This window comes from Haliaeetus albicilla, chromosome 14, assembly GCF_947461875.1.
Source record: "Haliaeetus albicilla chromosome 14, bHalAlb1.1, whole genome shotgun sequence".
Taxonomy (NCBI): Eukaryota; Metazoa; Chordata; class Aves; order Accipitriformes; family Accipitridae; genus Haliaeetus; species Haliaeetus albicilla.
This window is the reverse complement of record NC_091496.1, coordinates 33,084,456-33,099,719: the sequence shown is the minus strand read 5'-3', so window position 1 is coordinate 33,099,719 and position 15,264 is coordinate 33,084,456. Positions and strand designations below refer to the sequence as shown.

The window sequence follows — 15,264 nt, the reverse complement described above, 5'->3', positions numbered from 1 at the left end:
CCTTCTGGGGGCAACTAAATTGCTTTACGTTAGAGTTCTCTAGATCCTTAACATGCAAAAGGCTGGCTCTTTCACCGAGGGCAGTGATCCTCGGACGCCCTCCACGGCACCTTCCCTGCCGAGACAGGCAATAGGGCAGCCACACCAGCCCTGTCTCTGTCCCAAGAACATCTCTCACATGGAGCTTTCTTCACCCACCAGGAACCATACCAAAGTTTCTCTCGCCTCCTGTTCTATGTAACTAGATCATCCCTTTACTCACAAAAAACCTGAATGACTCGAGTTACCGATTTGTGTCCTGGAAAGCTTTACTATAGTAATTAATACAAAGAAGTATGGACCCTAGGATAGGTTGGTTTTGCAGGGAATAAATGAACAAGAAGTCAGCTACTCTTAGCCCCTGTTAATGGCTGTAGGTGCTGACTTTATGAAGACCTCAAAAAAAACTTGGGGGGGAAAGTTCCTTCTCCTTGCACCCTGTGTACTTTTTTTTTTAAAAAAAGTTCTCACAGAAGTTAGTTAGCTTTACCTAATTACCTAACACCTCACACTTTCATTCCTCACCAGAATAATATGAGTTCAAAAAATATTTTTCTTTCCTTGTATGAAATGGTAGCGAAGATGCTTCGTTTCCAGTAAGGGAAAACCACTGCCAAAACTCAGGTGCTGACAGCAGCCCTCCAAAGAGTCGTGGTCTACTGTGACAGAAGAACAGGAGCTCATGTGCTTGTAGCCAAGATTCTCCTAATACTTGGAACATCTCGGCTGGTGCATAAACAAAATTGTTCTACCACACCAGAGGCAAACAGCACTGGCTGGGGAGTTACTGCAGCAAACACACTTCAGGACAACACTGTGGATGTATTTTAGCTCCAGGGAACAGTAAAAAGCAGACATGACCTAATAAGAAACCTTCACATTAACAGCTGGAGATGTTTAAAACTGAAGAATGGCTTAAGCAGATTTTATTCTGGTTTAGCTTTATAGCGGCTTTTTTCTCCACTGTACAGCTTTATTCCATGCAGCGAGGTTAGCGTAATGTCATTATCAGAAATGCAAGCAACGTAAAATGACTATTGTTTCCAAGGCCCAAAGTTTTAATAGCAGTGATAACACAGCGTTTTTATTTATGTTAACAGCTTTTTACAATTTATGCTCAATAGAACCAGAAGCTGTTTAGGTGGATACCTTTTTCCAAATTAACCTATCTGTTTGGAAAGGCAACAGAGAATGAGTTAATAGCCAGAGTTCTACGGATACAAATACAAGTGTTAGAAATCACATGCTTTCTACAAAGAGATATATATATCTCTGAATGCAGTCAGATCATTTCTCATTGTTTCTTTTTTCTGTGATAATCATGGATTTCAAATTTAGCTGTAAGCCAGACTATTTTCCTACCCCTAAGCTGTCAAGGAAGAGTTCACGAGGTGCAAAAAAGTTTACATGAAAATAACCTCTTTCATTTACAATGGTAGTATTTTCATACCTACTTAGTCCAAAGTATTTGGAATCTTACCAGTCACTTTCATTCCATTTTTAGTCTCCTTTGATCTGTCAATGCTTCTATTTTTAAAAAACAACATGGAAAGTTTTCTAAGTATATTTTAATATTTATTAATATACATATCTATAAATATATGAAAGAGCTTAATTATTTGACTAAAGAAAATGCAGAATTGGTCTTAATAGAATTATTATTCTGTCCCCTTTAACAAAATAAACCATCTGTATTTATAATCCATATGGAATCTTCTCCTAGCATGTAAAATACTCAAAGCAGCTGAAAGTCATCCCATGAACAAAAATTAAATGGTTTGTCATCATACAGAGTTCACTGGAAGAAAGCCGTATGTATTTCTGCATTTGCACTGTAAGATAATTGTTTTGGTTTTCTGCTTTCAAGGATTCACAAGCAACTTAGAATATATCTTGCAGCATTTATTTGACTAAAACTAATCCAGAGAAGACTTTTTGAAAAATAGTCACATTCACAAACACTACCAGTCCATTCACACTGATATAAACTCCCAAGTTAAAACACTAAAGTTTGTTTTAAATGGGTACTACAATTGTCTTTTCCCCAAAAGACAACGTAAGTGCTATTTGTACCTATTAAAAGTTGTCTTCAATAGAAAAAGGTTAGTACACCTGATCAAGAAAGCACTTTGCAGAAAAAAAACCATTCTACTCTGTTACTGTCATACACTTTTGCAGCTGACATACTTGGTACTTGGAAATCAAAATAATTAAATAGATTCTAATATGGAAATGCATTTAAAAAGCTGTGGAGAAGATGCACCAGCACTGCAATTTGTCCATACAAAAAAAGTTCTCTCATGCTGAGGGCCCAGTGGCTGAGGATATGTGAAGAGGCTGCTCAGTTAACAAAAGCAGCACAGCGGTGACAGGCCAACAGCACACCTTATATGCACACCAGAAAGTTCTGGAAAGCAGAAAAGCTGAAAATGTCACACTAAATACTAATAAAATATTTGCGAAGCATTTCAAAAACTTTTGTGTATCAGAAGAAACACATATCAAGTTTTTATCTCTTGTAGATGCTGTTGGACCTGCAAGAGAACAGATAGAAATATAAATAACTGGTACTGTAACCCCACACAGGCACACACACACTCAAAATAAACCTTTTATCTGAAAGGCTACATACCATCTTTATGTCTGGCCTCCTGTTTTTTTTCTCATTCAGACACTGATGAGCAACCGAATACATTTTATGAACTGAAGGTGCATCCCAGTCACTCATCTTTTCATCAACATAATCCTCAATAGTTGCTTCCTCGTCCTCAATTTCATCTTTGATACTCAGCTACAAGAGAGTTTGAACAAATGAGCAGATAGCATTGTAAGCATCTGACCATTACATATTCCACACTAACAATTCAACACTTGCTTTTGAGTGTTCTTTTCTCAACCACTTTTTGAGACAAAGAATGATGACAATGGTTCAGCAGCATAATTATTCATCAATACCTGCAGAAACAGCCTGTGAGACTATAAGTGGACTGTACATTTTATTATAAATTACTTCTAATTGAGTTAACAGAAAATTGTAAAGCAATTTTCTTTAAGCTGCATCATACACCTTTAACCTTCTCCCAGTTCAAGGCTCAGTTTTGTAGTATTGTCTCTTTTTTAAGAGAAGCAGCATGATCAACATAAAGTATTTATGTTTACTTAATAACCCACAAATATGCAAGCTTAAGTGTGAATAGGGGTTTTTTTGTCAACCTTATAGAACCTCCTTCTGTAAACTAATGCCTTCTGTCACCAGTCTCAGTGGCTGCTGTGTCTATTCTAAAGGAAACTTCTAGTCTGAAATATATTTTTAAACCTGACTGTTTTAGTCCAAAGCTCTCCAGCTCCAACACACTAGAAATGCATTACCTGTAATCACAAATACTGTTTGAGGAATACCTCAGACAAGTCAGTATGTAAATGAAGTAAGAAATAAAAGTCAGTGAGTAGAGGCAGGTCCTCTGCCTTCCTCTATGGTTCAGTCTGAAATTGCTGACTAACATTCAGCTACGTCCAAATTTCAAAGCTAAGGATGCCACGTTATCTTGCACTGACCATTCTCTTTATGCTCCCAGAAGTACATTACAAAAATAAACTGTACCAGTCAAATCCCACTTTGTATTCCTTTTTAGATCCTACCTCTGAAAAAGCCTGCTTCAAAAAAACCCCCCAAACCTCAAGATTCAATCTGACAGGGACTGAGTTCTCCAAGGTCTTTACAGAGCTCAATAGGATAAGTATTATGCCACTCCAGAAGATACAGCTTAGAGGGGGAAAAAAAAAAAAAAAAAAAAAAATCTATTAATAGTACACGGGTATTCCTCAAGCTGTGAAGGAAGTGATCTGCTATCAAACAGTATGGAACAAAACCAATCCAAACCTCAATGCTATTTCATACTTAGTGAATTTTATGTAAAAAATATTCTAGGAAAACCTTGGAATAAGTAGTTCAGAATTTAATTTTAAGCTAAATGAAAGGCTAAATTAAGAACAGCATTATAAGATATTTAATTCAAGAGAGTGAGCTCTGAGACATTAGTTTCCTAATTAGTATACTGAATTGTTAACTGAATAGTAAAAAAGAGAACAAAATTCAACCCACCCCTCACCTTGCAAAAAAGCCCTTACATTCCAAACTTCCCTAAGGTTAAAAATACAAGGTATTTGCAGATTACTAGTAAAGTTGAAGAAGATGAAAATTGATACAGGAATGGTAAGAAGTATGAGGAAACATAAAGAAACAACCGAGATGAATAGTTTAAAATGTTCTGGTGAATGAGGAACTATCAGGGTACCTGGGTATAACAGGGGTATGCTGATAAAGCATAATGATAAAAAGATAATATGATAATAAGAAGCCATACCGAAACAAAGAGAATTACAGTATCAAATCGGAAGGAGATGGCCTTGGGGACTGAACAATCTTCTACCAGCCAAGAGAGGAAATTTTCAGCCTCACCTCTATGACAAACATTCACACAAGAGCTGTTTTCATAACTACATATTTTGATGATTCATTTGATTGTCTCAGAACCTGTTAACTGACTATGATTTCACACAAAGTGATGCTGGAGCAGGGGGAGGGGAGCAGAAAGCAGAAAGAGCATACCAGTAACTGTGGCTCCCGGTTTTCATCTACTGGAGGAAGACCCGTTATTATTTCTAGTAAAACCTAGGGAAAAAAAAAATCAGAAGAGAAAATGAAGCGCAGAATAATCCTTAGCATATATACCATTTAAAAAAAGGAGCATGACCGCCAGTCTTTCACACAAATGCTCACAGGATTTGTATTTGTCCAAAGAGAGCTCTCTATACAATTGATCATTGTTGCTGTTGTTCCTACCTTTATTTTCATTAACTGTTATTAGCAGTGTGGCTTATGAATTTCTATGCAAGTTTTTCTCAGCCTACATTGTGTTGCGCCAAAGTAAGAGGGAAGGATTTCCAAAGTATTCAGAAACAGTAGCTGGCCTACCTCCCCATGAAACTAAATGCCATGAAGGAAGTGGTCAACAGCAATTAGGGTTTGGATCTATTCAGAAAGGATTCATTATTAAGCTCATGTCTTTTTTATACTCAGCTTTAAATCAAATCCTGCATGGACAGCATACTCTTGGTGCTTAAAAATAGTAAAACACATTTTTGGATCATTTTCTTCAAAACTTTTTTTTTTTTTTTCCAGCCTGAGTTACATTTTTGTGCAATACTATGCAAGATGAAACAATGTTCCACATTACTTCAAACTACATTTAGCTAGAACTTGGAATGTTATTTTCCTCCAGTCTTTCACATGCAAATTTATATTTTAACATAATTATTGTAATCATTAGCAAATTCAATGTTTTAATCAACATATTCAAATGATTTTAAACCAATCAAAGTTTAGAAACTCTATCTTAAGAGCACATCTGTTGGGGAAAGAAGAAACGATAGATCAGAGTAGATTATTTAATTTCAGATATTCTTGATTTTGTATGCTTTTATCATTTACAAAAAAGTCATATACAGCTTCCTACATTCTACTTACTACTCCAAAACTGAAGATATCAGATTTAGGCGTTATCTCTCCTCGCAGAGCTTCAGGTGCCATATAGGCTGCTGTTCCAACAATTCTTTCAGTCATGATTGTTTGTGTGAATGTTACAGATGCTCTTGCAAGTCCAAAGTCAGAAATTTTGGGCATATATGTATCAGTTAATAAGATATTTGCACTGGGGGAGAGGGGAAAAAAAAAAAAAGAAAAAAAGAGAATTTTCCAAACGAGTACAGTAATTAGGTTTTATAACAGACTAATAACTCTTTAACAACCAAATGCAAACTGCTACTTTGACTGTTTCTTGAAATCCAAGACATTTATTCGTTATTCATATAACAAAAAATGCAAGAGTTAGTTTTGTTGGAAATTGCTCCATTTCAAAATTAATTGCTCTAAATAAATTATGAACTGGCTGCCAGGATCCATCCATGTTCTTTCTTATGCATGCATGCATGCATGCAAAAAAAAAAAAAAAAACCAACCCCAACCAAAAAACCACACACCCCCCTAGCCCAAATCCTACAAATACAAAAATTTCTTCTAAGAGCCCAATTATGTTACACCCATGTATTGGATCTGAATACTCTTTCTTTAAGAAGAATAATAAAGAATACTTTGCTCTGATCAACTGGTGCTGGATCACAGTACAATTCTTAACTGTCTAAATCTCTACTCAGAACTAACAAGAGCATTTTCTTATACCTATTACCTAATACTATGTCAACCATTACAAATTCACATGCCAAATGAATACTAATACTCTACTCTTTTCCTGGAAGTGAAACAGAAAACTTATTAATGCTGGAATAATGTATGTGCTGTGTTTCCACTTGATCTACAGGTTTTACTTCCTGTAAAAAAAGCGTGAAGAACGAAACTGATCTAAAAGATATTAACATTTTCATAAAATACTCAGTGGGATGAATTACAGCATAAACCTTCTACTCTTTTTTTTACACTTGTAGCACGTGGAACTATTTTAAAATACTTGATTTAGCATTTCTGTAATCCTCCTCATTTTCTGATCCCCTTAATGGCACTGTAAGAAAACCATATAGCCAGATACAACATGTAACACTTACTAGAAACTTGTATTTCTAACTTCCCCTTCTTTTTCACCAAACCTTCTCAACAAAATTAACACAGATATAAGTTACAGCAGATCACTTGGTATTAGAACTGCTGTAAACAGTGTTAATTATAAGACCACTGCAAAAAGCCAAACACTAGTCAAGGCACTATCCACCAACTGGTTCCGTATTTAAAGCTCAAATTCTACAAGAAGGAAGAACAGGATCACAGCCTCATAAATCTGAGCTTCTTATCAACTTGAATCAAGCCCAAAGAGTGGTCACTTTTTTGACACACCACAAAGGGCACAACAGAAGCAAGTTTTAATGCAACTGTCAAGCTTCAAGAGATAAATGACCTATTTCCTGGGCATAATCAAGCCAAAAATCTATGGACAACTCTGAGAATACCCATTCAATCACGTCCCCTCTAGCCTACAGAGAAGCTGTTCTGGTGCCTGTGTGGTTACGAACGGTCTCCACAGATCATAGCAATATGAAGACTGAAGTAAACCTTCTTAGATGTCTCGTCATCTATGTTTTACCTGGGAGTGGCAGCACTATTAATAACACCAGCCAAATTTATTGAACTATTCACATGGCAAGTGCAAGACATTGCAAAATGGAATCCAAACAAAAGAAAAAACCAAACCAAACCAAAACAAACCCAATCCTGTAATATGATCAACTCACAGCAGTTAGAAGGGTAGAGTAGCATAAGGTAAAAAATGCGTCCCTTCCAGTCATTACACTTGTCCACAGGCTTAAGCAGGGAAGAAAGAAGAAACATAAATTGTCAAAGAAGCAACCACATTTTATGAGGCAGCTGAAGCAAAAACTTGTTCCTCACAAGCCGGAAGGTCACAAAACCAAAGTGGTCTACATTTAGCAGAGTTGCCAGAAGCCAAAAAGCTATTGAAACATTCATCCATGACACCCAATCAGTCAGTTGCTCCTTCTTAACCCACAGAAGGAGTAAGGCATCTGGGGCTTTTCTTCAGAGGTTTGGACTGCTTTGGTATTTAAAAGAAAACAACACAAACTGTAGCAAGGAAGGAAAAAAAAAAAAAACAAAAAACAAACCACCAAATACCTCCCCCCCCCACCTCCACTAACCCTACAACAAAACCCCCACCTTTTCTAAGCTCTGATATCCCTGGAAAATTTTCTGGTATAGCAAACAAGTGAACATACATTATCCTTGAAGAACCCTGAACTTCATAAACCTGACTGAAGTAATTTTCCTGTCTTCATAATAAATAGCAGTAAATCAAAGGAGACATTCTGAAGAAATGCTGTAGGAAAAAGCAAAAAATAGGTGGGTTTTCATCTGAAAAATTCCCCATTTAAAAAGTCATTATGTTCTCTAACAGCAGCTCTTTTAGCAGCAGTTGTGAAAGAACAGAACTTCTGGGTGTCCTTGCAGCACTCAAATAACTATTTGATAGTAACGGATTACAATAGCCTCATAATTATCTTTAGAAGCGTGTACTGGTCATGTCCTTGTGGCACAGACAAGATTATGGTGATGGATGTCACTTGCAGAAAAGACTGTGCCCTTGACTGAAGCAATGCTTCTTTAGTTTGTTCTATCTAAAATTACTTTAACAGGGGGAAGAAGAAAAAAAAAGAAGGAAAAAAAAAAGGAAAGGGAAAATGCAGCCAGCAATAGTCAGCAGCTTTTACCTTTTAATATCTCTGTGAATATGATTATTTTCATGCAAAAAGTTGATGCCATTTGCTGTACCTTGAACAATTTTACATCTTGTATTCCAAGAAATTGGTGGAGTGTCATCCTTGAATAAGAAGGAAGAAAGGCAAGTAGAAACGTGAAAATCTAATATATATATATATGCTCACATAAAAGGAAAGAAAACATACAAAACCCCCACAATCCAAAACTGACTTCCTGCTAGGTTTTGTGGTTTTCAAGTAAATCATTAAAAAGACTAATGTCATACATTTCTTAATTTACTTGGGCAGAAATACATGCATTTGTCACATTCAGTTCTTTCCCCTGCATTTTGCCTTAGATTAATTCACCCGTCGCAAAAAGTGTTCTTGATCATATTTGACTCTCACCCTACAAAGCCAGCTGCACTGCAAAGAACTACCTATATCTACTACATCTTCCACGTCGTAGCAGCACCAATACCAGAGCCTTTTAATCCAAAGCAAATAATTCAAAGCAATCAACAGTTTTTACTAACAATGAGAAGTCAATCTTGCAGTGGTTTTGGATTTACCACTTCAAGAGTTTAGCTCAATTCATGTTCCTAACTAGACCTTAGAAGTGAGGACACCTACATTTCAAAACCACTTCTTAATCTTGTCAGTGGCCAAGGGAAAAGGATTAGAGTATCTCGTCATTCTACCACCTCCCTTGCCTACTCATCAAAGCCCAGATAAGAAGATGATGACATAAGCAGGAGTCCATGCCTCAAACAGATCCAGTGAAGTCACAAAATGAAGTTATCAGCAAGAACATACATTCAGTATGCACATTCCTCACCTATTCAACTTTATCAGAAGATGATTCTTTCTGATTTATAGATTCTGATTTAGATTCTTTATGATTTATATCATAAGTTTGTCTCTTCCTTGTAAAGGCCTCAGTTATTTCTACTTTAGCTTTCAATTACCACCAATCCTTTAAGCTCACTTGATGATAGTGGCCAAAGTTACACAGATGAACATTTTCATATACATCCCTGTCAAGCACTGCTCATTTCTACAGATAAACTTGCACTGCCTTAAGTAAAACTTAGCCCCTCTTCTGCACTAATTCTGTTTAAAAAAAAAAAAAACACACAAAAAACCAAAAAATTGCAAATGTATAAGCATGTGCAAGCAAATCAACCAAACCAACCTGAGACAGCAGTGCTACCAAACATATCCAGTCCTTTCCCCATCCACTGCTCCTCATTCTCATCCTAACACCACTTCTTTCCTGTTGTGGCAGAAGTATTTGTGCAGCCTTGCAGAGGAAACATCTCCAGGTGAAAATGAAAGATTTTTTTCACCAAGTGTTTTTTCAGCCTGATCAGTTCCCTAACCCAGCTCTTTCTCCAGCTACTAAATGCTTGAAGCAGTATAACAGGAAGATCAGTGCAGAAAAAAGCAAAATGACATTTTTAGGTCCAGGGACATGAGGCGTTAAAGTAGCACCAGTTTAAAACGTTCACCAGATTACAACCTCAGAAGCTGCATTTGCTTAGTATAAAGCAGATTTTTTTAACTCCTTCGCCAGACTAACATGGACACTTATCTACTAGGTTAAGTCTTGCTTGGTATCACTCTAATGAACCACTGTTTGTCCTTCATACACAGAGTTGCCTCACCAAAAACAAAGCAACTTATTCTTTATTAAAGGCCAAGGCTAGAAGATACGTCAGTTGATTAAATCAGAAGGAAGCCTGCATTTACACAAAATACTACTTAAAAAAAATATATTTCCCATTTATTTAGGCACTTCAGAGAGATACGCAGACTATGAACATTGTGTTATAACCACTGTCACAAAGGCAATGAACAAAGGGCAATTTCACAATGCAGAATCTCAAGAACTAGCAGAGAACATGCTAATGGCAGAACTGGGAACAATACTGCAGCACCCTCTGCTCCGGTCCACGCAGGCATAGCAAGTCTAAGCTCCTCTGCCACTTCAGGTACTAGTACATGATATTGTATTGTCAGTCTGCTTTGACTTTAACTTGCCTAAAACATTTGTATAAAATGTTATTGGAAGAATACTTGTTATCATATTTGTCTTCTAGAACACAGAAGTAAGTTGTAAAACATCATTTGGCCATTACGGTTCAGTACTGTTTGAAAGATTTCATAGATATCTGTACTTCAGCAAAGTAAGCCAACTGGAAGCTAGAAAATATATAACTTACCAGACAAGCAAGTCTGTCAAGCAATGAACCGTTGGGCATGTATTCGTACACCAGACATGGCTGAGCACCGTCACTTGAGAAACCAAGTAATTCTACTAGATTCTCATGCTGACACCTACAGCAAAAAAACTGTGTTTGTATATGCTCTGAAAAACTCCCAGCATTTGAGGAAAATACGAGGCAGAGGGAACTTGATCCCCAATTACTTGTTTCAGCCCTACTGCACATAGCCAGGTTTCTGCAGTGGTGCTTTAAAACGAACAAAATACAGTCATGTTGTGTATGAAACATTCTCACTTAACATCAAAATCATTAAGTTATGCTAGAAAGACAAAAATAAGGGATCACACTAGCTGACGTGTTATCTGTCAACATTAGACTCCCACAAAAGGCTATAATGACATCGTATAACACTGTACTCACTTCGCCATCATTTTTATTTCTTGATCAAATTGCTGTTTCAAGTCCTGAACACTAACATCAACCATCTACAAAAGGAAGTATTTGACGTTAACATCACTGGACATATTAAAATGCACAGTTATTAATTAAAAAAAAAAATCCGAATTGTAAGCCTTCCTTTACATTAGTTACATGTAACAACTACTTAACTGTTAACAGTATTTTTTACACTCAACTCAAAAATAAAGGATCAGAACATGACTTTTAATTCCTTGGAACACAGTATTATTGGACAAATGGATCCAGTCTCAGCACAGTCACCAACTTACCCATTTTATTTCACTGCAGTTACCCCCTAATAGCAATTACTCATTACAAACTTAATTATTCACACAAACCATTGGTTATGAAGACTACAATTCTGTGGCAATACCTATTTAGCTTGTGAATCGTTCATCCGTTTCTGCAAGGGAAACCTCCCTACCACCCCTTCCCTTCCACCACTTCTTGTGTACAGGGGAGGGAGGGGAACTGCGGGAGGACTCTGCTCTTCCAGACAACTTGCCCGAGCCACTCAAAGGAGAGCTACAGAAAGGGCAAGACTTCATTTCTGGTGACTGTGCTGACTCACACCACTGATGGGACTACAGGATAAGGTTCTCAACCCAACTAATGTTTAACGTGGTGACACTTTTTGAAGTTTATCATTCAACACTTTCCACAGATAAACAAGTCTATACTCTAAAGCACACAGTCATTAAAATGGAAAATGCCCAGAACAACTCACAGCAACAAGCTTCTTGACAGCCACGTTTCTGCCATTGATGTAGCCTTTGAACACAACACCAAAGCCACCTTCTCCCAGTTTATTACCTCCAGCTGATTCTGGTCGCGCATCAAAATTATTTGTAACACTTTCCAAGTCGTGAAATGAAAAATTATGGAAATCTGAAAGACATATTTGCCATTTAGCACAACTATGTTTTCCCTTAAGAACGAGTGTATTGAATAGATTCTCTGCGTCAGTTCTATTAAACCAAAAACTTGCTACCATGCAAATCCTGACATAGTGGAGACCTACTTCCAGCTTTGTGATGAAAATACCAGGAAAAAAAAAAATGAAACACAGATAAATATATATAATCAGCTATGTATTATTTTCTTCATAACTAGTAATGTAGCAGCCTTCTGATTGTATTTTTTGTTAATACTTGTAATACAGGTAATAGAAATCAAATGTGCAGCAGACGACAGAGAGTGCCACACTGCGTCAGATGTAAAAATGTATCTAGATCACATCATGTTTCTGGCAGCAACCCAAAAGTGGACCTTTAGGAAGGAACAGACTAACCATATTCTTTCCTAGAATGTTTTCTTTAGTCTTCTTTTCTCCAACATTCTTAAGTCACTTCTGACATGTAAGATCCAGCTTTAAAACACAAGATGCTAAACAGTCTACAAAATCAGTACTGAAAAAGGGCAACAGGATTATGAGTAGCACAAAATAAACTGAAATTTAATTAGCAGTCAAGTTTCCCATCACAGTAGCCACCTTATTGGCAAGGTGCATCTCACATTCTGACATCTTATCCAGGCTAAATTCACAGCCACTCAGAACAAGAGCAAAAGCAAGATGCCGTTTCCCATTGATGCACAATGATAGGAATATAGTCATTACTTCAATGCATTGTTATGTTTTATTGCACATGGGGTGAAGGACAGATCAGCAAAAAAGACTGTACTTAATTCCACCAAACTAAGTGCCTACCTGTGCTACTAGACTGTGAGCTGCTATTTTCTTGACTTAAGTAGGGAGGAGCTGAACATTGCTTCTCAGTACTCTGAACTAAAACAGGCTTTACAGATGCCACTTCTTTTTCCTGTATAGGCAGTTGTTTCTCATGTATAGGCAAGGTTTCCTGTGAAGAAAGAGGTAATGTAACTTCTTGTGCCATCCTTACAGCTTCTGAAAATGGAATTTAGAAAAAGTGTTAACTACATTAGGAATCAGAAGAAACATTAATGCTAGTATTTACTAAGATGAGGAGACACGTAAGCATCATGAGAAGGTTATATTCTGCCACCATGTGTAAGCTGCAGGACTCTCGTTTGAACTTGAAACTCTTATTTAAACTGTTATTACAAATAATGGAAAATGGAAAATATGTCTACTTTTGGTTATTTTGACCTAATTCTTTCTGATTTTCAAGTTACTGTGAAGCTCTTTAGCATCTTAAAAAACTGAGAACACAGTACAAAATGTACAAGAGTAACAGTTACCTGGAAGCAAAAGGCTTGCTGGTGCTAGGAATTGATTCCTAATCAGCAGATCCACAAGATCACCAACCGTACAGTTTGTCGTTCCCCAGTCATAAAGTAATTCACACGTGGGGCTCTTTCCCATTTGTACAAATGCTTCAAATCTCCTTAAAAGATAAATTAACACCAACATTAAAAAAAAACCTGACCTCAAGAACCATGAAGAGGGGAAAGAGATTAAAAGTAAATGACAAAAAAAAAAAAATCTGAGTGTACTGAACTGCACTGTACAATTATTTGCATATCTTCTGAAAATGCAGCTAAAAAAACCAGAAGAAATTCAAGCTCAGGGGAAAAATATGCAAGATATGAGAAAAACTAAGGGAAAAACATGCATGCATGGCTTCAACATTTTGTCCAGGACTCATAATATATAGGCACATGGGACTAACAGAAAAGAGAATGTCAGCAAGAGACAGAGGGCAAGTCAGATACTGATCAAATGGAAAAAATTTAAGTGTTTTCCATCCATCTGGCATTCACACTTCATGTTGAATATTTAGAGATGGGCATTAAGCAGAAATTGAGATCCATTATTCTGACTGATTTATTATTATTATACAAAGACAAATGAAGATTTAATGCTAACATCACTAGAAAGACTGGACACGCAAGATGATACGTAGGGTATTTAAAATCTCATAACCTTTGAAACAGCTTAAGGATTCAACAAGCCCTTCAAGCAACAAGGAGTTCAAGATGATACGTAGGGTATTTAAAATCTCATAACCTTTGAAACAGCTTAAGGATTCAACAAGCCTTTCAAGCAACAAGGAGTTCATAAAATACTGCTGACATTACTTTTAAATTAAACTTGTTAGGTTTAGGCCTCAGGCTCCCCGTGTTTGCTGGACATTTTCTTGGGAACAGTGAATTACAGGTTACAGTCCAGTTGTCTCTTGTGCTGTTCTTGTGTGAGATGCACGACGAAGTTGATGTTTAGTAGTCTCTAGGGCATGGAAAAGTTACACAGCCAATGCTGTATCGCTAAAAATACATATGTCCGTGGCTCTAATTAATCCTAATTTCCGTAGTCAATTTTCTTTGGCTATAGCTTGTCTGAAAACTGAACTACAGAACAATTAAGAGTAATTACCTCGAGTTCCCTAAGGAAAGAGTACTGTAAGATGAGTTCTTAGGTACCTGCCGGCACACAAACTGCAACCAGTTACAATAACGGGATGGACAACCATATTTATGTTAAACAGCCAAAAAACAAGATTGTGTTATGCGACTTCTATATAGGACCTTATGTGCATCTGGTTGTATCTGCTTTCGCCGGAGGGATTGGTTATATCAACTGCCAACTTCTTCCACCCTTCTTGCGGGTCGATGAAATCTGCCAGCTGCCTCACCAGCCCGTAGCTGAGGCAGCGGACATACGTTGAAGTCGTGATGGGCTTGCTCATCTTCCCCTCCTACGGAACAACAAACGCCGCCGTTAACGAAGGGGTTCGCCGGGGCTGGAGAAAACCACCTCACCTCACCTCCCACCCCCCCCAACTCACCTCACACCTCACCTCACACCCCCCCTCACCTCCCCACCTCACCTCACCCCCCTCACCTCTCACCTCCCCTCCCCTCAGACCCCCCCCAACTCACCTCACACCCGCCCTCACCTCACCCCCACCTCCCACCCCCGCTCACCTCACCCCCATCCTCACCTCTCACCTCCTCTCACCTCCCCTCCCCTCAGACCCCCCTCACCTCACCCCCCCCACCTCCCACCCCCCCCCCTCACCTCACCCCCCCACCTCACCTCAGACCTCACCTCCCACCCCCCCCACCTCTCTTCCCACCCCCCTTCACCTCACCTCACCTCACCTCAGCGCCGACCCCCGTCGCTTCCTGACGGCGGCAGCCCCCTCTCCCCGCCCCTCCCTTCCTCCCTTCCCGTCAGGCTTCTCCCCCTGCATCACTTCCCCTTTAAGAGGGCGGGACTCAGCCCCTGACGGCAGACGGCGGCCCGCTGAGGGGAACGAGGAAGCGCTCTCCTCCC

General features: G+C 38.2%; 1 protein-coding gene across 4 annotated transcripts; it reads right to left on the bottom strand.

Moving 5' to 3' along the window:
• Window positions 1-950: 950 nt before the first annotated feature.
• Window positions 951-15,180, bottom strand: IRAK4 (interleukin 1 receptor associated kinase 4). Of its 4 annotated transcripts, none has more exons than XM_069802225.1 (12): window positions 15,090-15,180; window positions 14,514-14,683; window positions 13,227-13,372; window positions 12,715-12,912; window positions 11,734-11,894; window positions 10,968-11,032; window positions 10,545-10,659; window positions 8,332-8,441; window positions 5,567-5,750; window positions 4,649-4,711; window positions 2,672-2,830; window positions 951-2,573 (listed from the first exon to the last, which is right to left on the bottom strand). In XM_069802225.1, exons 2-12 carry the CDS (start codon window positions 14,672-14,674, stop codon window positions 2,541-2,543), a joined length of 1,395 nt encoding a protein of 464 aa, XP_069658326.1. In that variant the 5' UTR covers window positions 14,675-14,683; window positions 15,090-15,180; the 3' UTR covers window positions 951-2,540. The 4 variants fall into 4 exon arrangements, with proteins under 4 accessions (XP_069658326.1, XP_069658327.1, XP_069658328.1 ...); XM_069802226.1 differs by having other exon boundaries at window positions 15,085-15,104; XM_069802227.1 differs by lacking the exon at window positions 15,090-15,180 and having other exon boundaries at window positions 14,362-14,571.
• Window positions 15,181-15,264: the final 84 nt, after the last annotated feature.

Coding starts and splice junctions, on each gene's coding strand:
- IRAK4 (XM_069802225.1), bottom strand. CDS start 14,674: ATGAGCAAGCCCATCACGACTTCAACGTATGTCCGCTGCCTCAGCTAC. Junction 11,033..11,733: donor CTGTCAAGAAGCTTGTTGCT/GTGAGTTGTTCT, acceptor TTCCTTTTGTAG/ATGGTTGATGTTAGTGTTCA. Junction 2,831..4,648: donor ACCGGGAGCCACAGTTACTG/GTATGCTCTTTC, acceptor ACTCTCTTGTAG/CTGAGTATCAAAGATGAAAT.